Source organism: Galleria mellonella, unplaced genomic scaffold (assembly GCF_026898425.1).
Source record: "Galleria mellonella isolate WM207_F2 unplaced genomic scaffold, CSIRO_AGI_GalMel_v1 utg150, whole genome shotgun sequence".
Lineage (NCBI taxonomy): Eukaryota > Metazoa > Arthropoda > Insecta > Lepidoptera > Pyralidae > Galleria > Galleria mellonella.
Window position 1 is genome coordinate 2,880,187 of NW_026442002.1, and position 16,464 is coordinate 2,896,650.

Consider the following 16,464-nt stretch of genomic DNA (forward strand, 5'->3'; position numbering starts at 1 on the left):
TACCGTCAATTCTTTTAATCTTAGGTCTTCTGAGGGCCTTCAGCTGAAGATTCCGGTACATTTCTCAAATTTTTATGACAAATCATTTACGGTGCAAGCTGTACGGCTTTGGAATGCTTTACCAGTTTCCTTACGAAATATAAAATGTACGGCTGGTTTTAAAACAAAACTGAAGAACTATTATTTGAGCAAGTTGTCATCTTCTTAATGTGTTTATATGTCTGGTTAGCATACTTATTACTTGCATACTTTTCGTGAACAGTATTTATATATTTTTATGTATTTGTGTAGGCGTTTATGTCCATGTATGTATATGTATATGTATAATATGTATATATATATATATATATATATATATATATATATATATATATATATATATATATATATATATATATATATATATATATATATATATGTGTGTGTAGGTGTATGTATATAAATATAATAATGAGTAGGGATAATATTTATATTATTATATGTATCACATCTCCCATATTTAGAACTAACAAAATTTTTCATCGTGCCTCCCACCAAACTGTTTATAATTACTCCTCTCCATCCAAAGGTTGCCTGGAAGAGATCGCTCTTAGCGATAAGGTCGCCCATTGTTTTCTCATTGTGATTATTTCTTGTAATTATTTATAGATAGATAGATAGATGACATTTATTACCATTACTAAGAAATTAAAACAACAAAAAGGAAAAAAAAAACAATTAATGTTGCTGGTAATAGGAGCCGCCTCAGCTATTGCTATATATGTACAGCTCCAGCGAGATGTACCTATATAGCGCTGATTTTCAGGCGGCCCCTTAACTTCTTTACCTTTAGCATGCGTGCGGATCGCTAATACCTATTTCTCGGATGGGAGACTCAACACGCTTACCAACAAATACATAATACATTACAACACATACATAAAACATTACAATAAATACATAAAACATTACAACAAATACACAAAAAATTACAACCAAAACCGAGAAGAATAAACTCTGAATAAATTATCGCACTTCACAATGACAGCATCATAAAAAAATAAAAAAAAAACGTGAAGCGTCAGTTTCTCATTATATTTATAATAAGTTTACTATTGTAATCTTTTGGAGGAAACAATAAAGAGTATCTATCTATCTATCTATCTATCTATCTACCCAAGCACTCGATTTTTGTACAAAATGTCCCTCTGGTAAATATATCTTTTCAGTAAAATAAAAATAAAAAATTTTGTTGTAAAAATAAAAAAAAAAATTTTAGGGGTGACCCACCTTTATCATTGAAGGGTATGAAAAATAGATGTTGGCCGCTTCTCAGACCTACCCGATATGCACACAAAATTTCATAAAAATCGGTAAAGTCGTTTCAGAGGAGTTTGGTAACAAACACCACGACAGATTTCTCTTTTCATTTAAGAGTTTCCTCTTGCCGGTACAACTAATTCATGCATCTTCCAGCCAGCTCTATCTCAGGCTATATCCTTAACCTCCCCATACGACATGACACTTAGTGTTTGGGGGAAAGGGATTGTTAGTAATGAGTTCTAATAGCCCCATTGCTAGCAATATACCCTCTCAGGTCGATCTCCACATGGTTCCCCCTGGAAACTATCATGGTTAATTCTTGTCGAATTCATCATGGTGGGCCAAATGACCTGCATTCATTTTCACCCATCACCGTGCCTCGTCGGTGTATACCGATGGCGCGGGCGGGTTACCATTCCATTTTCACCCATTAAAAAAAAGATACCGACTAGTGACGGTCCTCCACCGTGCGTTTTTCAAAGCATTTTCTCCCACGCACAACCGCTCTTTGGAATCAACTTTCAGAAGCAGTATTTCCGAACCGATACGACATCATAACCTTCAAGAAAAGAGCATATTCCTTTTTAAAAGGCCGGCAGCACACCTTCAATGCCGTCGGTGTTGTGGGTGATCATGAGCGGCGGTAGTCACTTACCATCAGGTGAGTCGCACGCTCGTTTGCCCCCTGTGTTGTAAAAAAAAAATCATACACCAGCCTCGAATTGTCGGATGAGGGATCTGCTAGAAGTCGTATAAGTTGGCTCAGCATTTTGGCTCTTCTATTCTTTATTATAATATTAGTTTATAACAATAATAATCACGTCATTACAAACTGTCATCGTCTTCAGTCAACAGACTGTGCGTTCGTACAAACTCGTAAATCCAACGGAAGACGTTGCGTTCCAGAAAATCTATTGTTTGAAGTCAAACATTTAATTATTAATAAGTTTGCACAAGTGGTCAGAGCTTTGTTAATTACACGAACAAAAGAGTATTATTCAGAACTGCTTACAGACAATGCGACTACTGTGTGAATTATTTGTTATTTAACGTATTTGTACTGTAAATAGTATGCTTAATATCATTTTAATATATATGCTATTATTTATATTATATATAGATATGTATATGTATATGTATATATATATATATATATATATATTAATATATTAATACTTGTTCACGTTAATCTCCAGAACGGCTTATGTTTTTTATTACACAGGGGGCAAATAATAGTTTTTTTATTCAAACATAGAATGGCAAACAAGCTGACGACCCACCTGATGGAAAGTGGTAACCGTCGCCTATAGACATGAGCGTGTACCATGGACATAACAGAGTATACTGTTCCGCTCCTGATACTTCCCATGCGTTGCCATTTCTGAGGAATCAGGTGTTTTCCGAAACTTATGTCTTAACTTGTTTACCAAAATTACTGTCTATTAATAATTAATTCATAAACTAAACTTACAATATAATCATCATACAACAGGGGGGATAATGGATTATTAAAAATGGGAATTAGTACCCCCATTGTTAGCAATACGTCCTATCAGGTCGATCTCCTTGCGGTTCCCCCTGGAAACTATTGTGTGATATAACGTGTGAAACAATTCCAGGTGTATTTATCACGATGGGCTAACTGACCTGCCTATTTCATTCTCACCTATCATCCCTCAATGGTGCTCCGCCAGCGTATACTGTTAGCGTAGGCGGGGTTACCATTCTATTATCACCCATTTAAAAAAAAAAAGGAACGTTCATACAACAAAATTTATAATAATTTTCACTGACATCTACTGCAAATAGAATTCATATTGGACCTTAGCATAAAGATTAGGCTGTATCATGAAATGGAAATTTTAATTGTAGAGAAATATTTCAATTCAAAACCAATCCGTCCTAAACGCTCCTGTCAAGTTCAGTCCAGGATTCTCGACCTACCTTTGTGTAGAACACATTTTATGGGCAACTCATTCTCGTATCGAGCTGCCCAATTATGGAACAAACTCCCTTCCCACATACAAGAGAGCCCTTCAATTACCTCTTTCAAGAAAAGGTTGAAGTTACATTTCCTTTCGTTTGAGTCATAATCTTAATTTATTTATTTTTGTAACTGAACTGTCAAACTTTAAAATCATTGAACTAAATTTCTATTGTAGGTAGTATATTCATTTATTTTAACATCCATTGTATAAGTAGGTATTATATTTATTTATAGTATATGTATTTATGTAATATTTTATTATGTATCTTAATATTTTGTTTAACTGTATATTTGTTTATGTATTAATAGTTGTAGCACTTCAGCTGCCCGCTAACGAAATGCTTTCTTACTGTACTGACGGGTTGACTGGAAGAGATCTCTGTCAAAGATAAGTCCACTCTTGTTCACGATATTTATAAATACATTAACAATGTAATTTACAAGTGCAATAAAGAATATATATAAAATCTAGAGGTATGGCGTCTCAGAATCAACCTTATTGTTATCTTCTTGCCCTTTTCCTATATCTATTTGGAACTCATCTCATTGGAACTTCCTGTATATTTCATCAACATCATCATTTCAACTATTATTCGTCCACAGCTGGATAAAAGCCTTGCCCATACACTGCCATAAAGAACGGTCCTGAGCCACCTGCATTCACTGGCTCCCTGCAATGCATTTCAGATCGTCACTCTATCTAGTGGGGGGGTCGTCCCACACTGTGTTTACCCGTACGCAGTTGCCTGTATATTTACCATTTATATTTTTTTTAATCTACTGAGATGGCAAACAAGCGTACGGCCCACCTGACAGTAAGTGATTACCGTAGCCTATGAACGCCTGCAATACCAGGGGTGTTACGCGCGCGTCGCCGTCCCTGAAGAAACCTCTTTACAACTTTTTTAAAGATGGAAGGTGGCAAACAAGGATATAGCCTTCACAGCAGCATACTGATGGTAAACGGTGACTGATGCCTGCAACGTCATCATCATCATTTTAGCCATTATTGTTCACAGCTAAATATAAGCCTCCCCCATAGACTGCCATAAGGAACGGTCCTGAGCCACATGCATCCATTGACTCTCTGAAATGCATTTGAAGTCAACACTCCATAAAATATCAGCCGCTAATTGTCCACTGCTGAACATAGGAATCTTCCTATTAGGGAATTTTGTCAATATGAGTAGTTGCCATGCTTGGCAGTCAAATTGGTAACTGCAGTTAGGCGTTGGAGATATTTTTAGAGAGACGTTGCTACCCATTCCTAGACCATTAAGCCCACTTAGTCGCTTCTTACGACATCATGGCCGTAGCTAGGGGAGGGGGACATTGAGGGGTAATGTCCAACCCTAAAAGGCTTGGGGTAAAAGGGATTGTTAGTAATGGAGACTAAGAATCCTATTGCTAGCAATATACCCCAACCAGGTCGACCTCCTCGCGGTTCCCCCTGGAACCTATCATGATTAATTCCAGATGAATTCATCATGATGGGCTAACTGGCCTGTTTGCATTCTCATCTATCACCCTTCACTGGTGCTCCGCTAGCGTATCCCGTTAGCGCAGGCGGGGTTACCATTCCATTTTCATCCAATAAAAAAAAAAAAAAAACCCTAAAAGGCTCAATGCCCTACCTTAAAATGGAAGGCCCCAAGAAAATTAGACAGTATCGCTTTTTCGAAGTCACTTAATTATGACTTCTGCCTACTAAAAAGTTCTTTTGAACCCTTGAACTATGCTATGCCCCTGTACGACCTCCGGAAAGGACAGGGTAGCCCATTTTATTATTTCCATGCGACTGTGTGTGAGACGCGCGTGTAATTCCTTATAATTGATATTATTCATACCAATCTATGGTAAATATGTCACAGATAATTTACGTTACAGATGTTTGAAGAGTATTTATTATTGCTGTTAATCTTTTGTCGTAATTTACACACTTTTCCAGGCAATATAAATGTTATTAACAAAGTACGTATTGTTAAATTGTTGATATGGATCAAATAAAATTAATTTATTACTTTTATACACAAGTACACGATCAACAGTTTCGAGTATAAAAATTATTGGCTGACTTTTTAGTTATAGTCTGGCTGACTTCATCGGAAAGTGCAGAAGTCAGAAGATACCACGATGCGTTGGTTGTACGTTTTCGCTTCAGTTTGCGCGTTCAGTGTAAGTTTGAAAAATGCATTTTAACAAAAAAAAATATAAATTAAATTAAAAAAAAAATAACAATTAAAATGCATTAAGCTTTTAGCAATCAACTTGAATTAACCAGCTTAGCTTCCTTTTTATTTTTTTTATATTTTATTTTAATATTTTTTTCTCATATCATGAAGATCATCAAGGTCAATGTCAAGGTCACTTTTTTAGGGAAAAATACTTTTTTTATTTTATTATTCAAAAAGTCAGTCCATTTTACAAATTTTTGTCCTTTTGAAGACTTGTGTCTAATTAATAAAGTAAATAAGTGTTAAAACAAGACAGAAAAAAAATTTTTAAAGAAAATATATGACATTGAAGCTATCAAGAAAAGAGTATATTCCTTTCTGAAAGGTCGACGACACATTTACATTTTCTCTGAAGTTGCGGGTGTCTATGGACGGCGGTAGTCACTTACCATCAGGCGAGCCGCATGCTCGTTTGCCCCTTATGTTATAAAAAAATGTATTATTAATAATAAAGTTTCCATTTTTGTATAAGGAAAGCAAAGTAAAACGCTACATAGTATAAGACAAAGTTGCTTCCCGTCTGTCTGTCCCTATGTATGCTTAGATCTTTAAAAGTACGCAACGGATTTTGATGCGGTTTCTTTTAATAGATAGAGTGATTCAAGAGGAAGGTTTATATGTATAATACATGCATAATATTGTAGAGAAACACTGATAATTTTAGAGGTTTCTAATGTGATGTGATGTGCACCCGTGTGAAGCCGGGGCTGGTCGCTAGTATAGCTTCTAATTGGACGCATTTTGCTTTTCAGATCTTGAGCGTGCAAGCTGCGCCAAACGGTAATTATTATTTTTTTATGCAACTTAGAACAGCAAACAAGCTGACGGCCCATCAGATGGAAAGTGGTAACCGTCGCCTATAGACATGAGCAGTACCGTGGACATAACAGAGTATACTGTTTCGCCCATGATACCCCCCATGCGTTGCCATTCCTGAGGACTCAGGTGTTATTCCTCTGTACCCTGTAAATTCACTGCCAAATCCCACCCTTTAAACCGAAACAGCCATGCAAACAACTGTTTCACGGTAGAAGCACGAATGGGACAGAGGTGGCCAAGCAAACGACTTTTGTACAAAGTCTCCTTCTGGTATTTTTAATATTTGTAAATAAATTAATTAAAAAATCCTAAAAATATAAAAACTTAATTAGTGTATAATATTTTTATTGTTTAGGAGGATATAGTTTGTTCTCTTTTAATTAATTTCTTTTATACTAAATAATATTTTATCTAACTACAATATGTTATTAAAATAATTATTCAAATGCAACTATTTGATACTGTATTCTGTTTCAAAAGAACTTAATAAAAAGTAAACAATTTTTTTCCGAAATTATCGCAGGAACAGAAGTTTAATAACTGTTAAAAAAAAATATGGAAAGGTAACACCGCCTGCGTTAACGATATACACTGACAGGTGAGATTAAAGCAGTGGCAGCATGAGGTCAGTTGGCCCATTGTGATGCATTCAACAAGAAATAACCACGACGATTTTGTAGGGGAACCACGACCTGTTAGGTTTTTTTAATGCGTGATAATGGAATGGTAACCCTATCCGCGCTATCGGTATACACCGGCGGGGCATCAGTGAAGGATGATAGGTGAGGATGAAGTAGGTCAGTTAGCCCATCCTGACGAATTCAACTAGAATTAGATACGATGGTTTCCAGGGGGAACCACTTGGAGGTTGACCTGACAGGGTATATTGCTAGTAATAGGGGTATTTGATGCTATTACTAACAATCCCTTCCCCCCACCTGTTACGTGTCAAACTTCACTGGACGCTTGTTCGAAATTAACAATTAATGCAAAATGTTTACTTTTCAGCCAAGCCCAAAGAAGTTAGTTGGGATAAGAGAAGCAACGACCCTAACGGCTACAGTGAGCAGAGTTACGACAAGAAGACCGACGCCAACGGAAACACAAGCACACAACAGAACAGCTCCAGCGAACACTCGTATCATACGGCATCGGGATCAGAAGGTGAGAAGTAGACTTTGTTCCCTAAAGAAAAACACCTACTTTTTTTTATACAACTTAGAATGGCAAACAAGCTGACGGCCCACCTGATGGAAAGTGGTAACCGTCGCCTATAGACATGAGCAGTACCATGGATATAACAGAGTATACTGTTTCGCCCATGATACCCCCCATGCGTTGCCATTCCTGAGGACTCAGATGTTGTTCCTCTGTACCCAGTAAATTCACTGTCTTATCCCACCCTTTAAACCGAAACAGCCATGCAAACAACTGTTTCACGGTAGAAGCACAAATGAGACAGAGGTATCCAAGCAAACGACTTTTGTACAAAGTCTCCCTCTTCCTCTCCCTATTTCAATTAACAAAGATTCATCATCAACATATCAGCCTTTAACTGTCCACTATCGAATATAAGCCTCCTTTGGGGGGTTTTGCCAGTGGTTGCCACGCTTGGCAGGCGAATTGGCAACCGCAGTTAGGCTTTGAAGATGTTTTAAGAGGGACGCTGGTGTTCATCCCTCGTCCTCCCTTAGTCGCCTCTTATGACACCCACGGGAAATGAGGTGGTGGCCTATTCTATTCTGGGACCACATAGCAATAAAAAATTTGTTTTGCAAAATCACTGACATTTCCTTCCAAAAAATTTCTTCTTCTTCAATCTTGGCAAAACCAGTAATTTTGGTTTGAAAACTAGACTAAGGAACTAAATTTAATAAAATTCCCGTGAATTCGAGAATATTATCTTTTCAGATAAAAATAAAATTTTTCTAATTGGTTTCTAAATGACGCAGTTGCGGGGTGACAAACGTAAATAAAAAATCCAAATGGATTTAGAAGATTCTTTTTCCATCTAAAAGGATATACTTACAGATTTATTTTTTCTTTTTTTTTTCTTGTTTAGTTATGTATTTTATTTTTTTATTTAATTTCAAATGTATTTTAATTTTCGAGTAAGTACCTAAATGATAAAATTGCACAAGAACCGGACTGTAAATGGCAATAAATATGAACTAAATTAGCCACTCACTGACTAATACGATACAGGCCTACGAGCCTAGTGTAGTAATCACTGTATAAGAAATTGTGTACCCGTCCTTTTAGCTACAATAAAGTTATTATAAGTTATTATTATTATTATTCGTTCCATAGAAATTTTAGCAAAATCTTAGATAGATAGATTAGTTTTTTAAATAAAAATGACTAGTCACAATTAAAGTCGTTTTTTTTGGAGGCGTCTTTAATTACTACAATAAAAACGATTTCAAAAATGTATTTTCTTACTTACAGAAAGCCAATCCAGTTCCAGTAGTCAATCCAATTCCAGCTCTTCCTCACACAGGTGTTGTATCAGCACTTCTTTTTCTTTTCAATTAATCTGTACAATTTTTTTTTTATTTTAACCATTTTTGTTAGCCATTCCGTAAGTGTAGATGCCAGAAGACGGGGAATTAATGAAACAGATCCACTTCTAGATCATGTATTATGATTAAAATATACACCAGTTTTTAAGTTAGTCCTTTAGGAACACAGCAGTGAGGATCGTATTTAATGCAGTAGTTTTGCGTGATGTCACAACAAACATACAGACAGACAGAGGGGCAGACAAACAAAATTTAAAAATCTAAAACATATTGTTGTGGTTTCTTTTTAATTTTATCGTATACGATCTCTTAAATTTGTTTTTCTTAAATATTTCTTATCTACAGACATCGTCTACTTTCTACAATTGTATTGTGTTAATAAAATAAAATGAAACAAAATTTAAGTGAAATTTGAATCATTAGTACCATTTTGAAGTCCCAAAGAGGGTTGACGTCAGGCAGGTGGCCGGTTGTAAAACTAAAAACCAAATCTTTTTGTAATATGGATAAAATCATATTACGCCGATCCCAAATGATTGGGGTAAGGGTAGGAAGATGATGAGTACCATTTTGAGTAGTGTGCTAACACACTAAATAAAATTTCAAATTAGAACAGGTTTTAAATGTGAATTTCGTAAATTAATACCAACTCGGCAGAATACGCCGTGAATCTCAATTTTTATAGTTTTCGACTTCGACTGAATATAAAAAAAAGACTAACTGTGAAAATATTCAGATTTATGATCCTTCGATTTTAACATGATCATAATAATAATATTTTTTTTTATTATAGCAATTCTCAAGAACGTTCCAGCAGTTCCTCTTCAAATAGCAATAGTTCAAGTTCTTCTGAGAGTTCTAGTGAACAAAACAATGCTGCCTCTGCAAGCAACGCACAAAGCAATGCAGCTTCTGCAAGCAACGCACAACAGAGTAGCAGTAATGCACAACAATCAAGCAATTCCGCTGCAGCTAGCAACAGCAATAGTTCCAGCTCCTCTCAGAGTTCAAATGGACAAAACAATGCAGCTTCCGCAAGTAATGCGCAGAGCAATGCAGCTTCTTCCAGCAACGCACAACAAAATAATAGTAATGCACAACAATCAAGCAATTCCGCTGCAGCTAGCAACAGCAATAGTTCAAGCTCTTCTCAGAGTTCAAACGGACAAAACAATGCAGCTTCCGCAAGTAATGCGCAGAGCAATGCAGCTTCTGCCAGCAACGCACAACAAAGTAGCAGTAACGCACAACAATCAAGCAATTCCGCTGCAGCTAGCAACAGCAATAGTTCAAGCTCTTCTCAGAGTTCAAATGGACAAAACAATGCAGCTTCCGCAAGTAATGCGCAGAGCAATGCAGCTTCCGCTAGTAACGCACAACAAAACAGTAGTAATGCACAACAATCAAGTAATTCCGCTGCAGCTAGCAACAGCAATAGTTCCAGCTCCTCTCAGAGTTCAAATGGACAGAACAATGTAGCTTCTGGCAGCAACGCCCAAAGCAGTGCAGCGTCCACAAGTAGTGCACAACAAAATAGCAGTAATGCTCAACAATCAAATAGTTCTACTGCAGCTAGCCAGAGTGCAAGCTCCTCTCAGACTTCTAGCGCACAAAACAACGCAGCTTCTGCAAGTAATGCACAGAGCAATGCAGCTTCTTCAAGTAGCGCACAACAGAACAGTAGCAATGTTCAACAATCAAGCAATTCTGCTGCAAGTAGCCAGAGTTCTAGTTCTTCTCAAAGTACTAATGCACAGAATAATGCAGCTTCTGCCAGCAACGCACAAAGCAGTGCAGCTTCTGCAAGTAACGCACAACAATATGCCAGTAATGCTCAACAATCAAGCAGTTCTACTGCAGCTAGTCAAAGTGCAAGCTCTTCTCAAAGTTCTTATGGTCAAAACAATGTCGTTTCTGGAACAAGTGCACAAAGCAATGCAGCTAGTGGTTCTCAATCAGGCGTTGTTGCGGCAAACAACGCACAGTCTTCAAGCAGCGCCCAAAGCTCGTCGAGTTCTTCATCTACGAGCGATTCTGATAGATTAAGTAAGTCTTTCTAAACATTTGAAATTTTTTTTTTAATCCGTACAACTTTAATATTTTTTACTAAAGTAGTAAATTCTTTTATCTCATTAATTATTTATAATATCTATATAGTGACTGTTATAACGTCTATATGCATATATATGCAGATGGCTCAGAAGCATTCTTTATGGCTGTCAACATAGGAAGCCTATTTTTATTTGTTTTTCAATTTATAAGTAACAATTACGTACTATTATGTTAATGCTGAATTTATGCTGTTGCAGCGTATTCAACATGGGAAGAGTTATGGCGACTGTGGAAGTTATGGAATCAGGAGAGAGCACGTAAGAGATTTTTATTTCTCCTATTTAGTATTTAGGAAATTTAACAATTTTTATGTTTCTAATAATATTAATTTTTGTACAACTTGGAATGACATACAAAATGACAGGCCAACAAATGGAAAGTTGTAATCTAAGAATAAGGAATTAAATATTTGGTTTTAATTATCATTTATAGATTTGACAGTGGATTTGGTGGTAACGGAAAACTCTGCAATGCCCATCAATGATGTCTCTTAAGCGTTATCAAATTTTTTACTATCATATCCTATTCTTTTAAACTAAAACATTTTCGTACAAGTATAGCTGCATGCAGATAGAGATATCCACGCAGATAATATTGCACGAATTTCTTTTACAGCTATTAATAAGCTGTAGTAAAATGAAATTTAATTTGTTTTTGCAGAGAGCCAAGCTAGCTCCAGTAGCGCTGCGCAAAGGTAATAATTTTTATGATATTAAAAAGTTTAGCAATGTATTTTAGAAAATTTAAAACAATCTTTGTGAGAGATTGGTATCGGTGCTACGATACCCGTCTTACCATTCACCAGACTCCCAAACTCAAGGTTACTTTTTAATTAAGATGATTATTGAACCTTTGTCTGAAATTTTTTGCGTTTGTAACATAAGAGAAGATATCTATTTTTAAATTTTCGCGTTGTTGACAAATATTTTAAAAACACTATCAGGACTTACTATGACGCCATTTTATGTAAACAGTACCTACATAAATTTTCTTATTTTAAATAGTCGTATCCTCATTGCTAAGCTTATTAACATCAAATTCAGCTTCATTTTAAGTAATTTTTTCTAGATTACAATGTGCTATATCTAATTGTTACATAATTAATAATATAACTCTTCGTTTAACAGCACAAGCTCCTCACAAAGTTCCAACGGACAGATTATCGTAGCTCCTGCTAACAGTGCACAGAGCAGTGCAACTTCTGCAAGCAGCGCACAGAGTAACGTAGGTCCTGTAAACGGCGCACCGAATAATATAGCTCCTGCTAATAGTGCACAGAGCAGTGCAACCTCTGCAAGTAGCGCACAGAGCAATGTAGCTCCAGTTAACAACGTACAAAGCAGTGCCATTTCTGCAAGCAACGCACAAAGTAGTGCTACTTCTGTAGGCACTGCACCCAATAATGTAGCACCTGTTAGCAATGCACAAAGCAGTGCAGCTTCTGCAAGCAATGCACAGAGTAATGCAGCTGCAACTAATACACAAAGCAGTGCTGCTTCTGCAAGCAGTGCACAGAGTAATGCAGCTGCAACTAATGCACAAAGCAGTGCTGCTTCTGCAAGCAATGCACAGAGTAACGCAGCTGCAACCAATGCACAAAGCAGTGCTGCTTCTGCAAGCAGTGCACAGAGTAATGCAGCTGCAAGTAATGCACAAAGCAGTGCTGCTTCTGCAAGCAGTGCACAGAGTAATACGGCTGCAACCAATCTACAGAGCAATACAGCTTCTGCAAGCAATGCACAATCTTCAAGCGCTGCGCAGAGCTCATCAAGTATCGTCACTCAACCTAACGCAGGTAAAAAAAATATTTACAATGTTGAGGATAAAATCAGTCTTTAACTGTCCACTGCTGTAGATAGGCCTCCATAAAGAAGGGTTTTGCAAGTAGTTCTGATGCTTCTTAGGTGGGTTTTTTCATGGGTGATAATGGTATGGTAACCACGTCTGCGCTATCGGTACACAGTGACTGGGTACCAGTGATTGATGACTAATGAGGATAAAAGCAGGTCAGTTAGCCCATCCTGACGAATTCAACTAGAATTAGCCACGATGGTTTCCAGGGAGAACCACGTGGAGGTCGACCTGACAGGGTATATTGCTAGTAATGGGGCTATTTGACCCCATTATTAACAATCCTTTTCCCCCCATCTCAAGTGGGTTGGGCCACTGCAGTTAGACTTTGGTGATGTTTGTTAACAGCGTCCTTTTCTATCTCTCGACCATTAAATTTCTTTTGTTTGGGAAAGGAAGGCATGGCTTATGCCATTATTAACTGTCTACTGCTGAAGATAGGCCTCCTCCATCAAGAGGGGTTTTGGCCAGTAATTGCCACGCTTCGCTGGCGGGTAGTTATGAACGCTTTTAAGAAAGAACCAGTTAGTAAAAGTTCCCAATGTATTTATAGTGATTTGCCTTAACAACGCACCATTTAATTTACAGTAACATCTAGTGGTGCATCATCCAGCGCTGCAGCGTCCAGCAGCAGTTCTGCATCAAGCAGCAGTGCAAGTTCTGCATCGAGCGTTGTTAGACCTGTGGGCAGAATTTGCATTTGCTACGATAGGGTCGAAAACATTCCTTGGAACGTTCGTAGACAAGTCAACGTTTGAGATTATTAAGAACATTTGAGATGTTACAATTTATTATATTAAAAAAAAATCCATCACACCTACATTTATGTATATATTTTTATTTAACTAAATGGTTTATAGACAATCGACCAGGCGATCTTAATTGACTAAAGTTGTTTAACTTACTTTCCTATAACGATGCATTTTGTTTTTTTAATAAATTCATAAAAAAATTTGTATTCCTATTGAAAATTTTGTTTTCTTTTTAATAAACTTTCTGTGCAATTAAAAATTATGTATTTTCTTTTTCCATTTATTATAACCTAGTTGGTATAAAAATTGATTTAAGTGGACTGTAGAAACTTAAATAGGGCTTTATCACTGCTGTAAAATACCGGCACAAGTGAACAAGTACAGACAAGATGTAGAAAGGTAAGGACTTACGGAATATTCTTGTTGTAATCTGCCTGGAGCTGCCCACAAGTGTACGGGCTGTCGATCGTCTTAGGTTCACTTTTAGCCACAAACTTGGATGAATGCCTCACTGAAACACCTTGATGATAATTATTTTATTCTGAACGCGCGAAACGGCCGCCATCGACGATTTTTGTTTTTTCTCGAATGTTGTCATTTTGGGCAGCTCTGATTGGTCGCATTCGCTGACAGATTGAATGGAAAGGGAGGGCGCGGGATATTTGAATGTACTTGTTTTAATGTTCTAACACTAGTTAAATATATGATGATGACGATATAGCCGTTAACTGTACATTGCTGAACAAAGGCCTTCATCATAAAGGGGGGTTTGTTAGTAGTTGCTTCTTTTGCTGGTAGGTTGACAACCACAGTTAGGTTTCGGTGATGTTTTAAAAGGAGCGTTGCTGCCCATCTCTCGTCCTCCTTTAGTCGCCTCTTACGACATCCACGAGAAAGGAAGGGGTAGCCTATTCTATATGCTATATGCTATGCTAATATATGCTGGTACCACACAACCAAATATATAATATAAATAGTAGAAATACAATAATTTATGAAAGAAAAACTGTGAAAAAAGAAGCAAATTTTAATTTTACAAATAAATAACGCAAGTCTTTCCTCTCTATAATATAACTCCCTTATTCATAAAAGCTAAAACTTCCTAAAAAGCACTATTACAATGTTTTGTCACTTTCTTACAAAATGGGAATTCAACTTAAAAGAAAGAGACAAAACACTTCAATAGGTTTATGACAGGTTTGACGTTTTAATGAATAAGATTTTTTTTATTTATTTATTTATTTATTTATTTATTTATTTATTCATTAGTACAAATATGTGTACATGGCGGACTTAATGCTAAAAGCATTCTCTCCCAGTCAACCATAGGGAAGTGTCAGAATACTCGAATGCGGTACTACTAATTATTGATATACATACATACTAAAATTACACATATAAACGAATAAATATATATAAATAACAAATATACTTATACATATATGACATATACTATATTATACACGAAATTGAGAATAATATAAAGTACTTACTTTATATTATTATTTTTTAATGGGTGATAATGGGATGGTTACTTTAATTTAATATTATTTTATGCTAATTTGTTGAAATATGACGATAATTATTCAAGATGTTGAATGAAATCAAGTCGATTGTCTTTCGTCGAAAACACTGCCTAATCCGTTTGAGAGGGGGGAAAGGGATTGTTAGTAATGGAGACTAAAAATTCCATTGCTAGCAATATTCCCAACCAAGTTGACCTCCTCGTGGTTCCCCCTGGAAACTATCATGGTTAATTCCTGATAAATTCATCATGATGGGCTAACTGGCCTGTTTTCATTCTCATCTATCACCCTTCACTGGTGCTCCGCCAGCGTATCCCGTTAGCGCAGGCGGGGTTACCATACCATTGCCATCCATAAAAAGAATCCGTTTGAGATATTATAAAACAATGTATGGTGGGATTGTTTCTTTTTTATAGGTCTACAAAAAAGTTCACGATGGCATATGTCTATCTTTTAAGGACAGCTTACTGTATCTCAGGGCTGTAGCTAGACCTGATTTATTTAAGGATCTTTTGTGCCTCGCTGTTTTCCCTCTGCCTTATACCATAATTTTATAGATTATTTATATTTTATTTATATTATTTAGATTATATATATATATATATATATATCGCCAACTTTATGTGAAATTTGTAAGAATGGATGTCTGGATATGTTTGTTATTCTTTCACGCAAAAACTATTGAAGCGATTTGATAAATTTGGTAAATGGGTAGATTATATTTTAAGTTAGCATAAAGGATATTTTATGTACTGATTCAAGAGAGTAAAACCGCGGGATATAGCTAGTTTATAATGTTAATAAATAATATATATGTAAGTGCGTGCAATGCAGTAAGAAAACGGTCTGTTAATTTAAATATTTATTTTTATTTTATTTATTTATTTTATTTAGTTATTATAGTGACCTACATGAGGAAGACTGTACAAAAGTCGTTTGCCTGGACACCTCTGTCCCATTCGTGTTTCAACCGTGAAGCAGTTGTGTTTGCATGGCTGTGTTTCGGTTTGAAGGGATATGGCAATGAATTTACAGGGTACAGAGGAATAACACCCGAGTCCTCAGGAATGAGAACGCATGGGGGGTATCATGGGCGAAACAGTATACTGTTATGTCCATGGTACTGCTCGTGTCTATAGGCGACGATTACCACTTTCCATCAGGTGGGCCGTCAGCTTGTTTGCCATTCTAAGTTGTATAAAAAAAACCTAGGATATTTACTGAACTCAGTCACTAACTTTGCTTGAAGTTTTTTTGATGAATCCCGCAGTTGAAAGACAGAAGGAAGTAAGTAATCGGGAAACGTTAATAACATTTAAACAGAATTTAATATTATATTGAAGAAAGAATTAAGTAAAG

At 36.3% G+C, this 16,464-nt stretch overlaps 1 protein-coding gene across 1 annotated transcript; it reads left to right on the top strand.

Annotated features, from left to right (window-relative positions):
• Positions 1-5,329: 5,329 nt before the first annotated feature.
• On the top strand, positions 5,330-13,838 carry LOC113512273 (mucin-21). The gene is made up of 9 exons (XM_031911923.2): positions 5,330-5,464; positions 6,276-6,303; positions 7,351-7,506; positions 8,791-8,842; positions 9,658-10,910; positions 11,174-11,233; positions 11,637-11,670; positions 12,104-12,771; positions 13,416-13,838. The coding sequence occupies exons 1-9, from the start codon at positions 5,423-5,425 to the stop codon at positions 13,583-13,585; spliced, it is 2,463 nt and encodes an 820-aa protein (XP_031767783.2). The 5' UTR covers positions 5,330-5,422; the 3' UTR covers positions 13,586-13,838.
• Positions 13,839-16,464: the final 2,626 nt, after the last annotated feature.